Raw genomic sequence first — 20,269 nt, 5'->3', positions numbered from 1 at the left:
CAGCCCCCACACAGCAGCCCGTACACTATGGGAGTAGCCAATCCTCATAGTCAGCCTGGGAGTCAATCCCATCCACTGACATACCAAAGCAATGAAGACTCAATTACAACAGGAAAACACACACAACACACTCCAGAGACACTCCTGGAACACACACACAGGAGATTAGGAAGACTGCACAATTTGACTACATAGGACACCTACTACATAAGGCTACCCAGCAAAGACTGAAAGACACAAGTGACCTACATAATACATAGAAGCAAACACAGAGCAGCAGCCAAAATGAGAAACAAACATGTCCCCAAATAAAAGAACAGGAGAAACCTCCAGTAACAGAACTAAATGAAATGGAGACAAACTACCAGAGACAGAGTTTAAAACACTGATTATAAGAATGCTCAAGGTACTTAGTGACAAAGAGATAGCAAGCATAAAGGACATAGAAACCATGAAAAAGAACCAGTCAGGAATAAAGAATACAATAACGGAAATGAAGAATACACTAGAAGGAATCACCAGCAGATTAGATGAAGCAGAGGATCAAATCAGCGATTTAGAAGGCAGCAGAATACATCCAATTAGAACAACAAAAAGAATAAAGAATAAAAAACAATGAAGATAGTTTAAGGGACTGGTGGGACAAGCCTAACAACATTCACATCATAGGAAACCAGAAGGAGAAGGGAGGGAGCAACAGATAAACTATTTGAAGAAATAATGACTGAAAACTTCCCTAACCTGGTGAAGGAAACTGAGATACAATCCCAGGAAGCAGAGAGAGTCGCAAAGGTCATGAACCCAAACAGGCCCACACAAAGACACATCATAATTAAAATGGCAAGAGTTAAAGATAGAGTGCATCTAAAAGAAGCAAGAGAAAGGCAACTATTTACTCACAAGGGCGCTTCAATAAAGACTACCAGCTGATTTTTCTACAGAAACTTTGTAGGCCAGAAGGGAGTGGCAGGAAATATTCAAAGTGATGAAAAATAAGGGCCTACAACCAAGATTACCAAACAAGGCTATCATTTAAAATTGAAAGAGAGATAAAGAACTTCCCAGATGAGAAAAAGCTAAAGAAATTGATTACCACCAAGCCAGTATTACAAGAAATGTTAAAAGGACTTCTTTAAATAGAAAAAGGAAAAAACAAAGAAACCAATGAAGATCAAAAATATGAGTAACAAAATGGCAGTAACTATGTACCTATCAATAATCATTTTAAATGTAAATGGATTAAATGCTCCAATCAAAACACACAGTGTAGCTGAGTGGATAAGAAAACAAGATCCATGCATATGCTGTCTGTAAGAGACTCATCTCAGATCAAAAGACACACACAGACTGAAAGTAAAGGGATGGAAAAAGATTTCACGCAAATAGAAAATGAGAAAAAAGCTGGAATAGCAATACTCACATCTGACAAAATAGACTTTAAAATGAAGACTATAATAAGACAAAGAACATTACTGATAATAAAGGGATAGATCCAACAAGAAGACATAACCCTAGTAAACATCTATGCATGGAACATAGGAGCACCTAAATATATGAAACAAATATTGACTGACATAAAGGGAGAGATCAACAGTAAAACAATTATAGTAGGGGACTTTAACACACCACTGACAGCAATGGACGGAATTTCCAGAAGCACAGACGTCCTAATCAACATGGTAACAGAGGCCTGAAATGACACACTAGACTAGATGGATTTAATTGATATTTTTAGAGCATTTTACCCCAAATCAGTAGAATATACATTCTTTTCAAGTGCACATGAAACATTTTCCAAGACAGACCACATGTTGGGCCACAAAACAAGTCTCAATAAATTTAAGAAGACTGGAATAATGTTGAGTGTCTTCTCGGACCACAGTGGCATAAAACTAGAAATTACAAGGAAAAAAATTGTGAAACATACAAACACATGGAAACTAAAATCATGCTACTAAATTATGAATGAGTCAACAATGAGATCAAAGAAGAAATCAGAAGATACTTTGAGACAAATGAAAACACAATGACCCAATGTCTGTGGGACACAGCAAAAGCAGTTCTAAGAGGGAAATTCATAGCAATGCAGGCCTACTGAAAGAAAGGAACAAAGAAACAAACAAATCTCATAAACAGTCTATATACCTAAGGGAACTGGAAAAAGAACAGCAAACAAAGCCCAAAGTGAGTACAAGGAAGGAAATTATTAATAAAGAGCACAGCAGAAATAAACTAAAGAGACTAAAAAAAAAAAAAAAAAAGATCAATGAAACCACCAGCTGTTTTTTTTTTTTTTTGAAAAGATAAACAAAATTGACAAACCTTTAACCCAACCCATCAAGAAAAAAAGAGAACGGACCCAAATAAATAAAATCAGGAATGAAAGATAAGTGACAACTGAAACCACAGAAATACAAAAAATTTTAAGAAAACACTATGAGCAAATATACACCAACAAATTGGACAATCTGGAAGAAATGGACAAATTCCTAGAAGTATAAAATATTCCAAAGCTGAATCAAGAAGAAACAGAAAATCTGAACAGACCGATTACTACCAACAAAATTGAATCAGTAATCAATGAGCTCCCAACAAACGAAAGTGCTGGACCAGATGGTGTCACAGGTGAATATTACCAAACATTCAAAAAAGAATTAACACGTATTCTCCTCAATTCCAAAAAGCCCAGGATGAGGGAAGGCTCCCAAGCTCGTTTTACAAGGCCACCATTATCCTGATTCCAAATCCAGACAAAGATATTACAAAAAAAGAAAAAACTATAGGCCAATATCCCTAAGAAACATAGATGCAAAAATCCTTAATAAAATATTAGCAACCTGAACTTGTACATTAAAAAGATCACACACCACGATCAAGTGGGATTCATTCCTACTTGCAAGGTTGGTTCAATATCCATAAATCAATGAACATGATCCACCACATTAACAAAATAAAAGTCATATGGTCATGTCAATAGATGTAGAAAAAGAATTTGACAAAATCCAGCATCTATTTATGATAAAAACTCTCAGCATAATGGGAATGGCAGGAACATATCTTAACATAATGGTCATGTAATAAACCCACCGGGGTTTATCATACTCAATGGGGAAAAGCTAAAAGCATTCCCCTTAAGATCAGGAACTAGACAAATGTGCCTACTTTCATCACTTTTATTCAACATAGTACTGAAAGTTCTACCCACAGCAATCAGACAAGAAAAAGAAACAAAAGGTATCCAAATTGGAAAGGAGGAACAACATTATCATTATTTGCAAATGACATAATACTATATATAGTATTACTATATATTATACTATATATAGTATATATAGTATAGTATAGTATGGATACTATACTATATATAGTATCCATATAGATCAATGGAGAACCCCAAAGATTCCACCAAAAAGTTATTAGAACTGATAAGTGAATTTAGTAAAGTAGCAGGATACAAAATTAACATTCAGAAATCGGTTGCATTTTGTTATACCAATAATGAACTATTAGAAAGAAAAATGAAAGAAACAATTCCATTTACAATTGCATCAAGAAAAATAAAATACTTAGGAATAATCTTAACTAAGGAGGTAAAGACCTGAACTCAGAAAATTATCAGACATTGAAGAGAGTAATTAAAGAAGGTACAAAAAAATGGAAACATATACCGTGCTCACGGATAGGAAGAATTAAAATACTTAAAATGTCCACACTGCCCAAAGGAATCTACAGATTCAATGCAATCCCTATCAAAATACCAATGGCATTTTTCACAGAACTAGAACAAATAATCCTAAAATTTATATGGAACCATAAAAGACCCCAAATAGTCATGGTAATTCTGAAAAAGAAGAATAAAGAAGGAGGTATCATCTACGTGATATCAAATTATACTACAAGGTCATAGTAACCAAAACAGCATAGTATCAGCATAAAAACAGACACATAGATCAATGGAACAGAATAGAAAGCCCAGAATAAATCCATCCCTGTATGGTCATTATTTAATCTATGACAAAGGAAGCAAGAATTTGCACTGGGAAAAGACAGTCTATTCAATAAATGGTGCTGGGAAAACTGGACAGACACATGCAAAAAAAAAGAAACTGGACCACCTTCTTACACCATATACAAGAATAAACTCTTGGTTTAAAGACTTAAATAGAAGACCTGAATCCACAAAACTCCTAGAATAAAATATAGGAAGTAAACTCTCAGACATTGCCTTTAGTAATGTTTTTACTGATGTATCTCCTTGGGCAAGGGAAACAAAAGAAAAAAACAAATGGGATTACATTAAACTCAAAAGTTTTTCACAGCAAAGGAAACCACCAATAAAAGGAAAAGACATCCTATCGAATGGGAGAAGATACTTGCCAATGATACATCTGATAAAGGGTTCATGTCCAAAGTTCATAAAAAACTCACACAACTCAACACCAAAAAAACAAACAATCCAATTAACAAATGGGCAGAGGACCTGAAGAGACATTTCTCCAAAGAGGACATACAGATGGCCCATAGACATATGAAACAATGCTCAGAGAAATGCAAATAAAAAACCACAATGTGATACCATCTGACTCCTAACGAATGTCTATCATCATTCTGTGCACTGTTGGTGGAATTGTAAATTGGTGCAGTCACTATGGAAATAGTATGGAGGTTCCTAACAATTTTTTTTTCCTAACCTTTTGACCCAGCAATTCCACTTCTGAGCATTTATCCAAAGAAATCCAAAACACTAATTCAAAAAAATATATGCACCCCTATGTTTACTGCAGTGCTATTCACAATAGCAAAGATATGGAAACAAGCCAAATGCCCATCAACAGACGACTGGATAAAGAAACTGTGGTACATTTATATGGTGGAGTATTACTCTGCTATAAAAAAGAATGAAATCTTACCATTTGCAACAACATGGATGGACCTAGAGGGTATTACACTAAGTGAAATAAGTCAGACTGAGAAATACAGGTACCATATGATTTCACTTATATGTGGAATCTAAGCAGAATAAATGAGCAAACAAAACAGAAATAGACTTACCGATACAGAGAAAAAAACTGATGGCTAATAGATGGGAGGGCTTGGGGGATGTGGGAGAAGGTGAAGGGATTAGAAAGTACAAATTGGTAGTTAAAAAACAGTCACAGGGATGTGAAATACAGTATTGGTAATATAATCAATAATATTGTAAAGATCATGTAAGATGCCAGGTGGGCACTGGACTTATCGGGGGATCACTTCATAGATTATATGAATGTCTAACCACTGTGCTGTACACCTGAAACTAATATAAAATAATACTAAATGTCAACTATAATTATACACACATACACACACACACAGACACATACACACACACAAACGGGATGTAAAGTACAGCACAGGGAGTGTAGTCAGTGGTACTGTAACAGCTATGTACAGTGTCGGGGGTAGTAGACTGGGTGGGGTTATCACCTTGTGAGGGGTGTAAATGTCTAATCATTATGTTCTGCACACCTGAAACTAATAATAAAATTAAGAAAAAAAAGAAAGTAAAAGTACAACCTAAAGAATGGGGAAAAATATTTGCAAATCATATATCTGATAAGTATGCAGACTATATAAAGAACTCTTACAACTCAAGAACAAACATCACAATCAAAAATGGGAAAGGAACTGAATAGATATTTTTTCAAAGAAAATACACAAATGGTAAACAAGCACATAAAAAGATGCTCACCATCATTAGTCATTAGGGAAATGCAAATCAAAAACCACTTTAAACCTAGTAGATTGTCTATAAACAACAATAACAAAACAGAAAGTAACAAGTGTTAGCAAGACATGGAGAAACTGAAGCCCTCCTATATTACTGATGGGAATGTAAAATGTACAACAAGAGTTTGGCAGTTCCTCAAATGGTTTATATAGAGTTCTCACATAACCCAGCAATTCCATTTCTAGCTATACATACCTAGGAGGAATTGAAAACGTTTACACAAAAACTTAGGACAAGCAAATTTATAGTAACATTATTAATAGCCTAAAAGTGGAAACCACTCAAATGTCCATTACTTGATTGACAAATTATCAATTTGATAAATGAATAAAGAAAATGTGGTGTATACATACGATAGGATACTATTCAGCTTTAAAAAGGAGTAAAATTTGACACATGCTACAACATGGATGGATCTTGAAAACATGCTATGCAAAAGAAGCCAGACAAAAGGTCACATATTGTATGATCCCATTTATATGATATATCCAAAATAGGCAAATCCATAGACAGAAAGTAGATTACTGATTGCCAGGGGCTACGGATAGTGGGAATTGCTAATGGATATGGAGTTTCTTTTTTTGGGAATAATGTTCTGGAATCAGATAGGGTTAATTAATATGTGCACAACCATGTGAGTAAGCTAAAAAAACCAGTGGATTGTACACTTTGCAATGGTTAAGATGATGAATTTTATCTCAATTTTAAAATCTACCTAATTTAAAACGAATGACATTTATTATACTGGGTAAGAACTGTAATTTTGGTAAGCAGAGGTAAAGAACAAAGATGCTAACAAACACTTTTAAAAAACTGGCAGAATATCATAAAATAGATCATTTTAACCACGTTTAAGTAGTTCAGTGGCATCAAGTACCTCCATGTTGTTGTGCAACCATCCTCACCATCCATTTCCTGAACTTTTCTCATTCTGCAAAATTGAACAACTCTACCCATTAAATAGTAACTACCATTCCTTCTTTCCTCTATTCCTGGCAACCACTATTCTACTTTGTATCTCCATGAGTTCAACTTCATAAAAATTGAATCATACAGTATTTGTCCTTTTGTGACTAGCTTCCTTAAATGAGTACAATGTCTTCAACGTTCATCTGTATTGTAGCATGTGTCAGGATTTCCATCCTTCCTGAGGCTGAATAATATTCCATTGTACGTATACACCATATTTTCTTTATCCATCATCCAACAATGAACACTTGGGTTACTTCCACATTTTGGCCATTGTGAATAATGCTGATCAACATGCGTGTACAAATATTTGTGTCTTTGCTTTCTTAAGAAAATAAAAAATAGTTATGATCTGTTTTTGAAGGGAGATTTTGAAGGAAGTTTGTAAAAAATGAAACTTAAAAAATATATACATATATTTTGCATTAGCTCAAGAATTAGCCACTTATTTTAGTTGAAAGCCACCCAAAAGAGAACCCAAAGATCAATGGTACTATTTGCTTTAAAGAAACACAAAAGACATAAAAGTATCCATTGCAAATTTATTTTGCATTATTATGCATTAGGAAGCTTAACTTAAAAACCAACAGCGTATTAAAAAGATATGTTATATCTGTTCATAGCAGAACAGGTTTCAAAATATATTTTCTTTTAAATGTATTCAGTCAGTACATAATCTTTTATAAAAGTTGTACATATATTTTTTCTGTCAACACCTTCATTATATTTATAAATACAAGATTTACATAGCACTCCATCAAAAAAGAATTAAAACTCCTTACAAATATCTACATATATTTCATACCTATAAAACTTCCAAAGGAGTGCTCTGTTAAAGGTAGGCCTTAGTTAATGGTTCATTTACTGGTGCAGCAAAATACATATAAATCTGTAAAGTTTTCTTTGTCCATAAAACATCTCGAAAAATTAGCAAGACACTTATTGTGAAACTGAGCTTCCTAAACCATCATGTTAGATAAGAATTTGATATGCATATTTCCATGAGATTCAAAAGTCAGACAGATAGAAATAAAGACCTACTGAAAACAAATGCATACTACACAGAGCAGTTAAGGCAGGAGTATGATGAATGAGAAAAATTGAGAAGTAGGATACAGGAGATGTGGAAGGAAAAAATAGTAATAATGCATTACGAGAGTCTGAACTTGGGTATAAACCCCACTGGCATCCAGTTAGGAACCCTCACCCTTACTTAGGAATGTTCACATTGTTGAAAATTTTCTCAAACGTGCCCTCCCATTTCCATGTTGCCACCAGAAGGCTTGATGTATTTTCTTCGGTAAAATCACCTTGGATCTGATTACGACACTAGGTCTAAGAATCTGAATTGCTAATTCTTCATGATTTAAATTTATAAGAAAGATTTCCCTCCCTGGTAAAGGTTATCACTGATCAATTTTATTAATATCCAGAGGTATATATGCTGAATTTCCTTCTAGCCAAGACTATTAAGACAAGTAAAGGAGAGTAAGACTAGGTTTTTGTTTGACTTTTGAACAAAGGTAATAGATCCCTGATACTGAGTGACTTTTGGAGCAGCCACTCATAAACACCTGTGGGCTAAGTGGGCACTTTTCAGAGAAACAGGAAGGAAGAAAAGAAGAAAGGATTCTTTACCTCAAATCTTGCCAGAAATGACAGTCTTACTACAGTCCTGCACCTTCTACTGAAAAGGACATGGGAAGACTGCTGTCACTCTTACTCTAGAAGTATTAAAGGAAAGCTATCCTTTCTAGCAGAGAGATGACTTTTTCTATTTATGCGTTTCAAAATTTGGACTCCAATAACTTTGAGAGTTGCATACAGCTTGCAGGAACATATTTAAAATCTTACCTTGTTCTAATCTACAAACCGGAAGAAAAAGAATGGAAGAAAAGGAACAGGAGGAGGAAGGCAGAGGGTTGTTTATCATGCTTGGCCCTGAGGGATGCCACTAGCATGTCCCCTTCAGCACCAGAGCGTCTCCATGTGGTGTGGCTCCCCAATGGCTCTCAGAGACGGCATGTGCAGCATGTCCTTTTCGGTCAAGTTCATAGTTCAGTGCACTGGTTCCCAGGCTCCTCGAAGGAAGTGAGCTCCCAGATGCTGCTGTCTTGCAGCAGTGGCTCAATGTCCTCATCAGTGCCCAGTTCTGGGCTGTTGGTCAGGTTGCCGCTGATGCTGTTGCTATGTTTTTGAATTCCACCACCTTTAGTGTATTCAGGGATGAATAAGGCAACCAGAAAAGACATAAGAACTATACATGCTCCAAATAAAAATGGCGGGCCTGGGACGACAGCTCCCTGATGGGTGCGGGAAACAAATGCAGATGATTTGGTTAGTCTTTTCAATCCAACGTTAGTTCTGGAGGACATATAAACCATACCACCTCAAAGTGAATCATTTTCTCATAAGCACATGTTTCATTTGGTGTCAAGGCAAATTCTGTCGATTACAATATGACAGAGGACAACTAATCACTGCTTTTTTATTTTTATCACTTTTCAAGTTTCACCAAACCTGTAAATAACAGTTGTTTACCTCTAATCTCATAATGTGTCTTCAAATCATGTATTCTGCACAATAACATTAATTCCAATTTTGCTAAAAATCACTTGGAAGGAGGGAAGAAATACCAAATAAACGGTAGAAAAAGAATTCTTATCTAGCTCAATTTCTAGTTGGAATCTTAGGTCATTTCGTCTTTTTTTTGGCCTGGGTTTTATCAGAGTAAATTGTGTAGGTGAGAAGAGAATCTGAACACAGTTAAGACAAATCTTTTATATAAGGTATTAAATCACTGAAATGATCCCTCTCCAATCCAAGGAAGCACTGAACACACACTTATTACTGTCAAATACAATAGTAATATTAATACAAATAAGAACATTCTCCAAATTTAAGGTCAGATTTTGCTACAGTCAGACATAATCACTGTTATGAAACTAGACTCATCCCCAGCTTACCTGCAGGGCAACGTTGTTAGAACTCAATTTCGGTTCCATCTCAGTCAGCTCCACGTGAAACATGTAGAATATGAAGCCGTACAGCGCTGGCCCCAGGCCATTACACAGTCCTCTTATTCCAGTTATGATCCCCTGGGCAACTCCTATGTTAGAACAAAGAACAAAGCCAGTCTTCTCTGAAAAGCATCTCAAGACTGGACTTAACAGTACTTTCTTACAAACTATGATACACTGATTCAGCGGGGCTGAGTAGTCCATGCTAAGGAAAGTAGGTCAGGGATTTCACCCATCATATTTTCACTCACTGCACAAATAGTTTTTGGTTTTACTATGTCCTTTAAATGTTGCTACTCTGCCCTAACATCTGCAAGGAGGTAAAATGACAGTACTATTTCTGAAATCCCTTAGGGGCTGAATTCCCCCCATAACAGCTAGATCTTCCTATAAATGGGGAATAACATGAAAAACTTTAATATTTACCATTTACAGGCAGTTTCCACTTTTCTGTGGATCAAGGTTTTCCCGCTCTACTCATTTAATGGCGCTTTTACAAAACCAACTTGCCCTTTGCCTCCTCAGTCCCTGTGAGCCCAGGGCAGTCCTGGTACTGTGGTCTCAGCGCCTGCAGACTCTGTCCCTCACGGTGACCTCTGCATGACAACATGATGCATCTTCCTGCAGACTTGCCATGAAAAATCCCACAAGTGCCAATTTCTAGATATCTCTGGTTTCTAACATGGCAGGTAAAAAATTAGCTTGAACCATATGAAGTGCATGTTTGTAAGTCAAAGATGGTCAGAGATAATTCAACCTACTAGAGTGTGTTGTAATACGTTTGTATGCTGACATTTAGAAACATCTGTATTAACATGTAAGCATAAAAAGAGTCATGAAAATTTACGCCATGAAAGACAGGACAGTGTTTGTCTGATACCAAGCAGTGCCCCTCCTCCACAGATGGCCTTCCTTCTCTTCAGTCACAACACCTCCCCAAGGACGTGCAGCCAGCTGAGTTATCACAGCCAGGTTGATACACAGAATTTGCGGTCAAGTGACATTATTTTAAAATATGGATATGAATAAGATGGCTAATTTCTGATGTGGAAAAACAGCTGCAATGAATAAACTATCTTTTCCAATCTAGTTTTTTGTCAAAACTTTTTAAAGGGCTCTAAGGCATTTAAATATTTTTTCCTTCTAAAATTCGCTACTTCCTGAGTACAGTAAGTTGAGCCATTAAGAGATGAAGAAGGAAAAGGATTAATTCTGGTAGTGAGAACTGCCTGATAGAGAAGCCAGAGGCACAGAAGGATGAAGTAAGAGTACAGAGTAGAGTGCTATCCTCCACAGTCATCTTAATTTTGTCTTTCACTCTGCATCCAATTATCAGTAACTACACAGATTTACTTTTTCGTTTATTTTTTTTCAATTAAAGTTTATTGGGGTGACAATTGTTAGTCAAGTTACATAGATTTCAGGTGTACAATTCTATAATACATTATCTATAGCTCACATTGTGTGTTTACCACCCAGAGTCAGTTCTCTTTCCATCACCATATATTAGACCCCGTTTACCCTCTTCTAGAGCCACCTCCCCCTTTAACCTCTGATAACCACTGAACTATTTCCTATGTCCATGAGTTTCTGTTCCTTCATTTGTCTGTCTAGTTCTTTTGTTGTTTTCCGTTTTATATACCACATATCAGTGAAATCATAGGGTTCTCTGCTCTTTCTGTCTGACTTATTTCACTTAGCATTATAATCTCAAGATCCACCCATGTTGTCACAAATGGTCCTATCTCATCTTTTCTTACTGCCAAATAGTATTCCATTGTGTATATATACCACAACTTCTTTTTCTTTATCCTCTGAAAGAATCATTTCCTAAATTAAGCTAATGGACTTTGAGTGATTCCAAATTAAAGAAATTTTAGTGATTATAGTGATTAAATAAAGAGCTTATTGTTTTACTAACTAATCTATCATTATTTAACAGACAACTGTTAAAATTTGATAATAGTCTAGCTAATTCTAATGGTATCAAAGGAGTCAAAACTGAAAGAATAAAATAGATTCTAATTCTCAGTATTCTGAACTGTTGAGTCCAGATTTTAAAAATAGGAGTATAAGATCAGAGCAGAAGGAAAACAGAATTTTCCTACTATTTGCCAAAGCAAATAGGTATGACTATTGGGAAGGGGCCACATGGCTGCAACCTCCTGTTGTGCTGATGGGAAGAGAGGCTCAGAACTGCTCATGCTTTTGGCAGGTATGTCTCAGCTGAAGGAGGAAATGAGGGGACAGTGACCTCACCTTGCTGATCTGACTCTGCATTCCGAGAGATGAGGGCACTGACTGCTGGAAACGTGATACTGGACATTGCGGCCACAGTCCCCGCTGCCCACATCATCCTGCAATGATAGGACAAGTTGCAATTAGATGGCAGGCCAGCCCCACGGAGCTTGCTGCTCAGAGTACAATCAGTGGCAAAGCACAACATGCTTTCGGTTTTCTACATGTTAAATTGTATTTAATTTTTCCTCTTTAAAAATTGATTTTTTTTTAGAAGTGGAAGGTTATAAATCACCCTATTAATAGTGACTACTTCATAGCCTGGGAAAGTTTTATTTCTTTATTTTATCTTTCCTCTTTCAAATTTGTTCTTCTTCCTGGCTTCCCTGTTACCATCTTTAGATGTAAGCTTAATGAAGTTTAAAAGGATTTCTTGTTTCTATAAACACCACATTTTCCTCACCAATTTCCCAGTTTCTCTTTGTATTTCTCAAAGGCTCACCCTCCCACTACCCTTGAGCTGCTCAGTGTGCTACCCCTCAACAAAGCGTCATGTGCCATCAATGGGAAAAAAAAACCGGAAACCTGAAATGCAGGAGAATTCCTGCAGACTTCTAAGCCTGATTCCTTTAGACTTTTGTCCTTTTCTCAATGAAAGGGACTTAAGTGTGTGTCAGTATTAAATGAGCATAAGGAAAGTGAGGCCCCTCCTCAGGGACGGCTGACATGTACATCCTTACTGAAAAGGAAAAACTTCTCAGGCTGATAAAATCTTTTTAACATAGTACAAGCTTGACAGAATCAGCTATTGAATCAAGTTCATAGAACCGAAATCTTAAAGAACAAGAATAAACCACCAACCTCTAAAGCATTTCTAGTTTCTCTAAATTATGTCATGTATGCCAAACGAGGACCAACTCTAATATTTAAAATGGAGATGTGAACTTTGGTATTTGGTGACCAGGCACATAGGGAAACCTGCCACATAACAAAACAGCACTCAGGATTCTTTTTTATTTCTTCTGATTCCAGGGCTTATTTGGCCCTTCCGGTTTATGGGAATCCAATATGCTAGCAATAGTAACTGCCTCAGGGTACACATGATTTTGGATGAGATCTTAGGATTCTTCTAAGACCTGTTAGATGAATAAAGACCTCTTAGATGAATGAAGGTCATGTCACAGGCACGAGGTCTCTCAACTAATTACAGCAGTGAACCCTTCTGTCATTCTTCCCCTTGTCTTTTTGTCTTGTTTTTGACTATATATGATGTCTCTAAAAACTGACAAATGTTTCAAAAGGTAGACATAAAACTTTTTTTTGGGGGGGGCGGTCGCAGGAGGAAGCACATACATTTAATTAACAACTCACTGAAAGCTGCTGAAGTGAAGACAATCTTTACAAATAATCCTAAATTACCTAGCTCTGCCATTCCCCAAATTAAGTCTAAACAGTTTTGAAATGTCGTATGCACCAAAGCAGTAAAATAACCCTTGCTTCCTTCACATCACTCAACACACTTGAGCTCCTCTAAAATATGCATCTGTCTGTTAGTTCATGAGAATCTATGGGAGAAACTTACCAGGCCTGAGATCCAAAACCATACCAGGCTAATTGGAACATCTGAAAACCCAAGCCAAGAAGGACGGTGTTCTTATTCCCTAATGATTTCATTAAGATGGTAAGAAAGACTGTCTGCAAAGCAAGGGAGACAATCCTGAGAAACCACGCAAACACACAGATTTGATGACAGCTCTGTGGAGGAAGCCCACTGATGGTCACTAGGGACCCGTAAGAGTACACGGCCTGACTTGAGACACTGGAGACGGTGCAGTACTGAGGTAGCACTAAAGGAGTGGAACTTCAGGGGCTTTCGAATTGGCCTGGAGCACAGGGTCTTCAGCCTCCTCCCCCAAAATTTGTTTATCTGGTGCTTTGCTAGCACTTCCCCAAAAAGGTCACCACACATAGCTGTTCACGCGTTATCGTGATTGAGAGGGACATGGCCTCTGTTCCTTCTGAGAACCACCGATCACCTAACTACCAGTAAAGAGCAAGCCCCTGCTGAATATTTACAGAATATGTGGGATTTTTCTGGAGGTTAGCAATTTAACTAAGTTGGATTGATATAAATTTGATTTTAACAAATACCATATACTTTGCTAAAAAAACTAGTTGAGATAGTCTGAGAAGGCATAGGATAAAAGATGAGTCTGGGCTAACTGACTAACTGGAGTTGATATAAAAACCCCAAATGACGAGCAACTTGAAAGTTTAACATAATTTACATTTGCTGATACTGTTTTTTAACAAAAGAAAGAAAAGTTCTTTGCCCTGATACATTTCTATGAGCCTCGTCAATTCTAACATTTAGGCAAAACAGTTCTGCAGGCTTCTCACTTCTTCTAAGAGTTATCACAGAAGAGCGCTTCATTTGGCCTCCAAGCTTTAAAGTAGCACATACGGTAGCTGTTTCAAGGAAACAGCCTCTAGGCAGTTCCGTATCATATAGTGAATGTAATTAAGCATGTCAATGAATTAATTTAAAGACATATAACCTGCCTTTTGTGGTCCTGTATTTTAATAGGTGAGGAAATGTTTAATGCTCTTTACTCATTACATATATTCTAGTACACTGATTTACCATATATTTCTTCAGTCCTGGGAATAACAGAGGTTGGAACAGTTACTGATTTGCATTTTTGCTTTTCACTTCTACTTACTTTTTAACATTTAAAATAATATTGAAACATTCTCCTGGTTAAGTAAATTGTGCAATATCTGGTGTGAGTTAGATTATTGTTGGAGGTTATAAAAGCAAGTATTTGCTGAATAGACCCAGTAGAGGTAACAACAAGCATTCCAAAAAGTACTGAAAGGTTGTATTAAATTCCTCTAACTCATAACCTCAACATTCTATTAAATATGGAATAGTTCAGTGGACCACATCCGCAGCTCACTGGGTTTGATACCGTACCATAGACATACAAGATGTGGCTGTGGCAGGGGAGGAGGGGGCGACTAAGCCAGGGCGCAGGGGATGTTCATGACTATTTCCTTGCAGCTTCCTGTGAGCCTACAGAATAAAAATGTTAAAAAAAAAAAAGGGGGGGATGAGTCAAGTGCCACTCACCTGAGCCACAATAGATAGAATTCCTACCATAGCTATGAATGCTACAATTTTAACAGATCCGAAACCAATGACCTGTGGAATAGAAAACAAACAAGAACACTTTTATAAAATAGGTATTATAAAACTAATAAATGTTATATTCTAGTAAAGCTATAGGATAAAATAGTTGAAGAAAGTTCATAACACCTTGACAATGACAAATTAAGGCAGTGCTGAAAGTTGAACCTATTTAACCAGTAAGTTACATCTAAATATGATAAATCATTAAAAGAAGGCACAATTTAACAAATTTTCAAGATAGTATTTTCTATTATAGCCCTACCTACCTATTGCTGCATATCCCTCACCAGCCCCAATCCACCAAAAAACAAATACAGAGGGTGCCAAAAAAAAATGTATATACATTTTAAGAAAGGAAAAATCTGTATCAAAATTATGCTGATGGTAACCACTTTGAATACTGCTTGTAATTGCAGAAGACAGTGACTTGTATTCATCTTTCATTATCCATATATATTGAGTTTCACAATTTTAATACAGTTTTTTCCTTTCTTAAGATGTAATACATTTTCTTGGCATTCTTTGCATAATGTTATCAAGCATTAGAATAGAGAAAAAACAATCTGACTTTTGAAGCTGCCTATACAGAATTTGCTCACTAGCAAAGTTAGTGACTCTCAACTTTGGCTGCACATTCAAGTCATGTGGGCAACAGAGAAGGAGAGAAGAGGGGAACGGGGAGGGGAGCAATGAGACTCTGGAGCCCATTTAAGGTCAATTAAATCAGACTCTGGGCCAAAACACAGACACGTTTTAAAAAACGTCCATGGTTATTGTAATGAGCAGCCCAAGTTACACGGCAATAATTTCTACACTTCTTACCTTAACAGCAGTTCTGAAATGCTGAAAACTCTTAGTTTCAAATACCAAGTTTTTTAAAAAGTTAAATTATTTCCCTCTCTATTGAAATTCTATGAGATTCAGAAAAAAAGACTTTAAAAATGATTAATAAAACAGACTAAAAAGACAATAGAAAAGATCAATGAAACTAAGAGTTAGTTCTTTGAAAAGAGAAACAAAATTGACACACCTTTAGTTAGACTCACCAAGAGAAAAAGAAAAAGGACTCAAATAAAATCGGAAATTAAAGAGATGTTATAACTGCCACCATACAAAGGTTCTAAGAGACTACTACGAACAATTATATGCCAGCAAACTGGATAACCCAGAAGAAATGGATAAATTCCTAGAACCATACAACTTACCAAGACTGAATGATGATGAAATAGAAAATCTGCACAGACCAATTACTAGCAAGGAGTTTGAATCAGTTATCAAAAACCTCCCAACAAACAAAAGTCTAGGTGCAGATGGCTTCACTGGTGTCACACTCTCAGGAAAACTATGAGAACAGTGAACTTAACAAATTTCATTAAAAATATCATTAAAAAATATCTCCAGAAATAGAGGAATTTATCTTAGGAGGAGGCCTGTCTGTCAAAGTGGAGTAAACCATTAGAAAGACTTCCAGTGAAATCAGTAAAAGACCAAGGCAGAATTGCCATGGAAGGCAACTCACGTCTCGGCAATCTCAGAGACATGAAACAACAGCTGGAGAAAGGAGCTAAAAAAACAACGATAAAAACCCCAAAAATATCGCCTTAAGTCAATTGTCTTTTGGGGTAACATAGTAAAGTGTAAATTTTTAAAGAGACAAAAAGCAGAGGAGAGAAAAGGTTATTCTGATTATTGCTTGCGATCTCCTGTGGCATCCAGTGATGCTGAGCTATGGCCTACCGAAGATGGCTCAGCAAGCTGGCTGTGACCAGGCCCCGGTCAGGGGAGTTTTGGAGTAAACCTTCTCTCTCTGAAATTTAATGGATATTATTAAAGATTTAAAACATGATAAATCCTGTTTCTGCTAGTTTTCTTTCTGCATACTTCTCAAGGAAATTTTTTCACAGTAAACATTTCACTGTATTTTAAAACATCAGTGCATTAGAGCTTTCCTGACTACTAATTATATGTCAGCACCTATATTTATAACTTGAAGCAAGTTCACACACTTTTCTTCTATACATTGTTTTTCCCAAAATATCTTCAGACAGATGCCAATTTTTTATTTTCCTCATGTTCAAAAGCTAGTTAGGCACCCACTACCCACCTGCCTGAGATAGAGAAAAAAACTTGAATACTGTCCAGCTTCAGGAAGGTAAGAAAGAAACACGGTGATACAGATTAGTAAGACGGTAGAATCTTTTCCAACTTTCTTCAGTGACTAGGAAAAAGCAGAAAGAGAAACACATAAAAAGCAAATAGACACTAATGTCACTGATATACTGATATTGGCATTATTGTTTTGATCTATTAAGGTACGTAACGAAAGTTGAATGGATTATAAAAGAAGTGAACCTTAACATTAAATCTATCACCATATCTCTATGGAAGGTACAAGTTCTAATTTCTCAGATATTTGTTTCAAATATTACAGCTTAAAATACACACACACACACACACACACACACGTAACAATACTGGTTTACATCCTGTAACAGACCCTAAATGTCCTATGAACAGACCCTGAAAACACATTGCTCCAGAACCTTTAAACATAATTTCATCTATTTCATTCATAATATAACTTCTTGAAAGCCATAAAAAGTACAGGGTTTTCATTACACATAAATTCACTCTACTCTTTAAAATGTTAATATGCAATTTCCTGTAAACAGGTCAACAACTTAAATATGGTCTAGCCATGGGGTCAGTGAGAAGATTCTCTGACCAGCAACAACTTTTTGAATACCATAACCTTGTCCAAAAATCCTTCTTACATTCCTTTCGACACAGGATTGCTGAGCAGACCAAAAGGTGCACTGTGTCCTTTTGTTAGACAACAAGTGGAGAGTGCTGCAGTATATTCCAGGTCATCATAACCTTCAACAGTAGCAAAAAGTGCTAATGTCTATTGAGAACTTGCTACACACCAGACACAAGACTATCTAATTTGCATACCTTCACTGTAATCCTCACAAAAGCCCTGAAAAGTAAGACACAGTAGTTTCACTTCACAGAGGATTTTCCATGCGTAACCTGATCACTACGTGCCAAGAAGGTGGGAGGCCTGACCAGCTCCCAGGTGTACACCTGGTTTTCTTCTTTCTTGATGTGGCACAAAGAGCTGTGGAACAAACATAATGGGCTGGGTCCCCAGGTCACGCCCTCAGGGGGCTTTGTTGAAAAGAATTTCTGATTAGTTAGTGTTATTATATGTATTTTTCCTAAAGGTAAACTTGGGGGATAAAAAGCAAAAATCAAACTCTGGTTAATTTTTTCCTGCATGTATTTTCTTCAAGAACAATTTCAAACCAGATAAGGTGGGAGAAGGAGGTAAGATTCTTCTTCTAAGTACTTTTTCTAGTTGTTAATGGGATATCCCCCATATCAAAACTCCCCACAATTATAGAAAACAAAGAACCTACTCAATCTGCAAAATACAAGTTCAGCCTCTGGTCCAAATGGATATATATTAACAACTTAGAAAATAACCACTTTAATCAGGCCAAATCCTTTTGTCCTTTTTGAATTTAAGTGAATAAAAACAACCACTTCAAATAGATACCTTCATTTATTTTATTTAAAAACCACCAAGCAGAAAGAAAAAAAAAGATACTTCCCTCCCTCATCAGGGATTAACTGGACATTTTTCTCTCTTCCCTTATGATAACCACATGCTTGCTTGACTTGAGAAATATCAATTCTCTATGTTCCTTGGTGCACAGTCTACATCAGTCCCTTCCTTGCCATTAAATTTTTTCCATTTTTACTGGAGAAAGAAATGGATCAACAATTGCTGGGATGCTTGAGGTTGCAGAAATATTCTTTGATTAGCGTGGCTTAGAAAAATACTTAGGAAAGCAAAAGTTTTCATATTTTTATTTACCACAAATGGGTCTGCTTGTTTCCAAGAAATCCGAACTCCCCAGGAGAGTGGTCTCATTTTCTCTGGGAAAGATTCTGGAACAGCAAATAAGATGAAGCAGATGTCCAGAAGAGCCACCACTGTGGCGACCAGCACAACGAGGCTGTCTCCGTAACTGGCGGAAAGGTATGCTCCAATGGCCGGGCTGCTGACCAGACTGGCTGCAAAGGTGGCTGAGACCTGTGGAAAAAGCACACTCTCACCCAGGGTTCCATCTGCTGCAGGTGCACACCTACAGCCATTCTTCCCTGGCTTTAAAACAAGACAAAAGGAACGTGTTGCACACACATTTCAAGAAAGAGAATTAAAGTAATTTTGTTTTAAGAATTTGTGCAACAATTATTAACTAACTGGAAAGCTACAAGAGTAGAATATAATAATGTTATTAAACTTAAAAATTGTGATAACACTCCTCATAAATAAAACTTGCATGCTTTATTTAGTCTCCTTTAATTGGGGAATGAGGATGTGGGAAGACAGGTATGAAAAAAATTCCTGCAGTTTAGGATAAAATTCTACAAATTACTCAGGGACTGTGCTTGATTTCATTTCCCCAAAACATGCACTGTTTGAGCTCCTGGTCAAGACAGCAGAGTAGGTAAATGCTGTACTCTCCTCCTCCCAGGACCACATAAAAATTACAATTAAATTACAGAACCACCTAAAGACTAGCTGAACAGAAGTCCTATAACTAAGGATATAAAGAAGAAACCATGACAAGACTGGTAGGAGGGGTGGAGACAAAAAATGGGCTTGTCCCACACCCATGTGTGGCAATTAAAAATCAAGAGGGATATTTCAGCTGTGGACATCCCCCCTGAGAATCGAGGGGTCTCAGCTCCACACCAGGCTCCTTAGCCCAGGATTCCAGTGCCGGGGAAAGAAGTCGCCATAACTTCTAGCTGTGGAAACCAGACAGAATTGCAGCTTAGTGAGACAGAGGGCTGCTAGAGTCACAGCGTTCCTCTTAAAAGTCTGGCAAACAGACTTACTCACTGACAGACTCCCTCTGAGCTCTAGCGCTGGGGCAGCAGCTACAAAAGTGAAAAGAATGTAATGGGAGTTAATGAATCATCTGGCTTTAGGGCAAGGGCTGGATGGGCAATTTACTCCTGACAGAAGTGCTCACAGACTCCACTGTTCCTTTGTTGAGCCCT

General features: G+C 36.8%; 1 protein-coding gene across 3 annotated transcripts in view; it reads right to left on the bottom strand.

Annotated features, from left to right (window-relative positions):
* Positions 1 to 7,261: 7,261 nt before the first annotated feature.
* Positions 7,262 to 20,269, bottom strand: part of MFSD14B (major facilitator superfamily domain containing 14B) — an 88,714-nt gene continuing 75,706 nt past the window's right edge. The window contains exons 6-12 of one of the 3 annotated variants that reach the window (XM_033123548.1): positions 19,074 to 19,292; positions 17,295 to 17,408; positions 15,131 to 15,202; positions 13,580 to 13,692; positions 12,019 to 12,116; positions 9,706 to 9,848; positions 7,262 to 9,042 (exon numbers count right to left, since the gene is read on the bottom strand). In XM_033123548.1, coding sequence (XP_032979439.1) covers positions 8,791 to 9,042; positions 9,706 to 9,848; positions 12,019 to 12,116; positions 13,580 to 13,692; positions 15,131 to 15,202; positions 17,295 to 17,408; positions 19,074 to 19,292 — 1,011 coding nt within the window. In that variant the 3' untranslated portion in view covers positions 7,262 to 8,790. Of the gene's footprint in view, positions 9,043 to 9,705; positions 9,849 to 12,018; positions 12,117 to 13,579; positions 13,693 to 15,130; positions 15,203 to 17,294; positions 17,409 to 18,130; positions 18,312 to 19,073; positions 19,293 to 20,269 lie in introns of those variants that run through there. The other 2 variants (XM_033123549.1, XM_033123550.1) reach the window with 2 other exon arrangements.

This window comes from Rhinolophus ferrumequinum, chromosome 12 (assembly GCF_004115265.2).
Source record: "Rhinolophus ferrumequinum isolate MPI-CBG mRhiFer1 chromosome 12, mRhiFer1_v1.p, whole genome shotgun sequence".
NCBI lineage: Eukaryota > Metazoa > Chordata > Mammalia > Chiroptera > Rhinolophidae > Rhinolophus > Rhinolophus ferrumequinum.
Note: the sequence above shows the minus strand (reverse complement) of the source record. Positions and strands in the feature narration are given on the sequence as shown.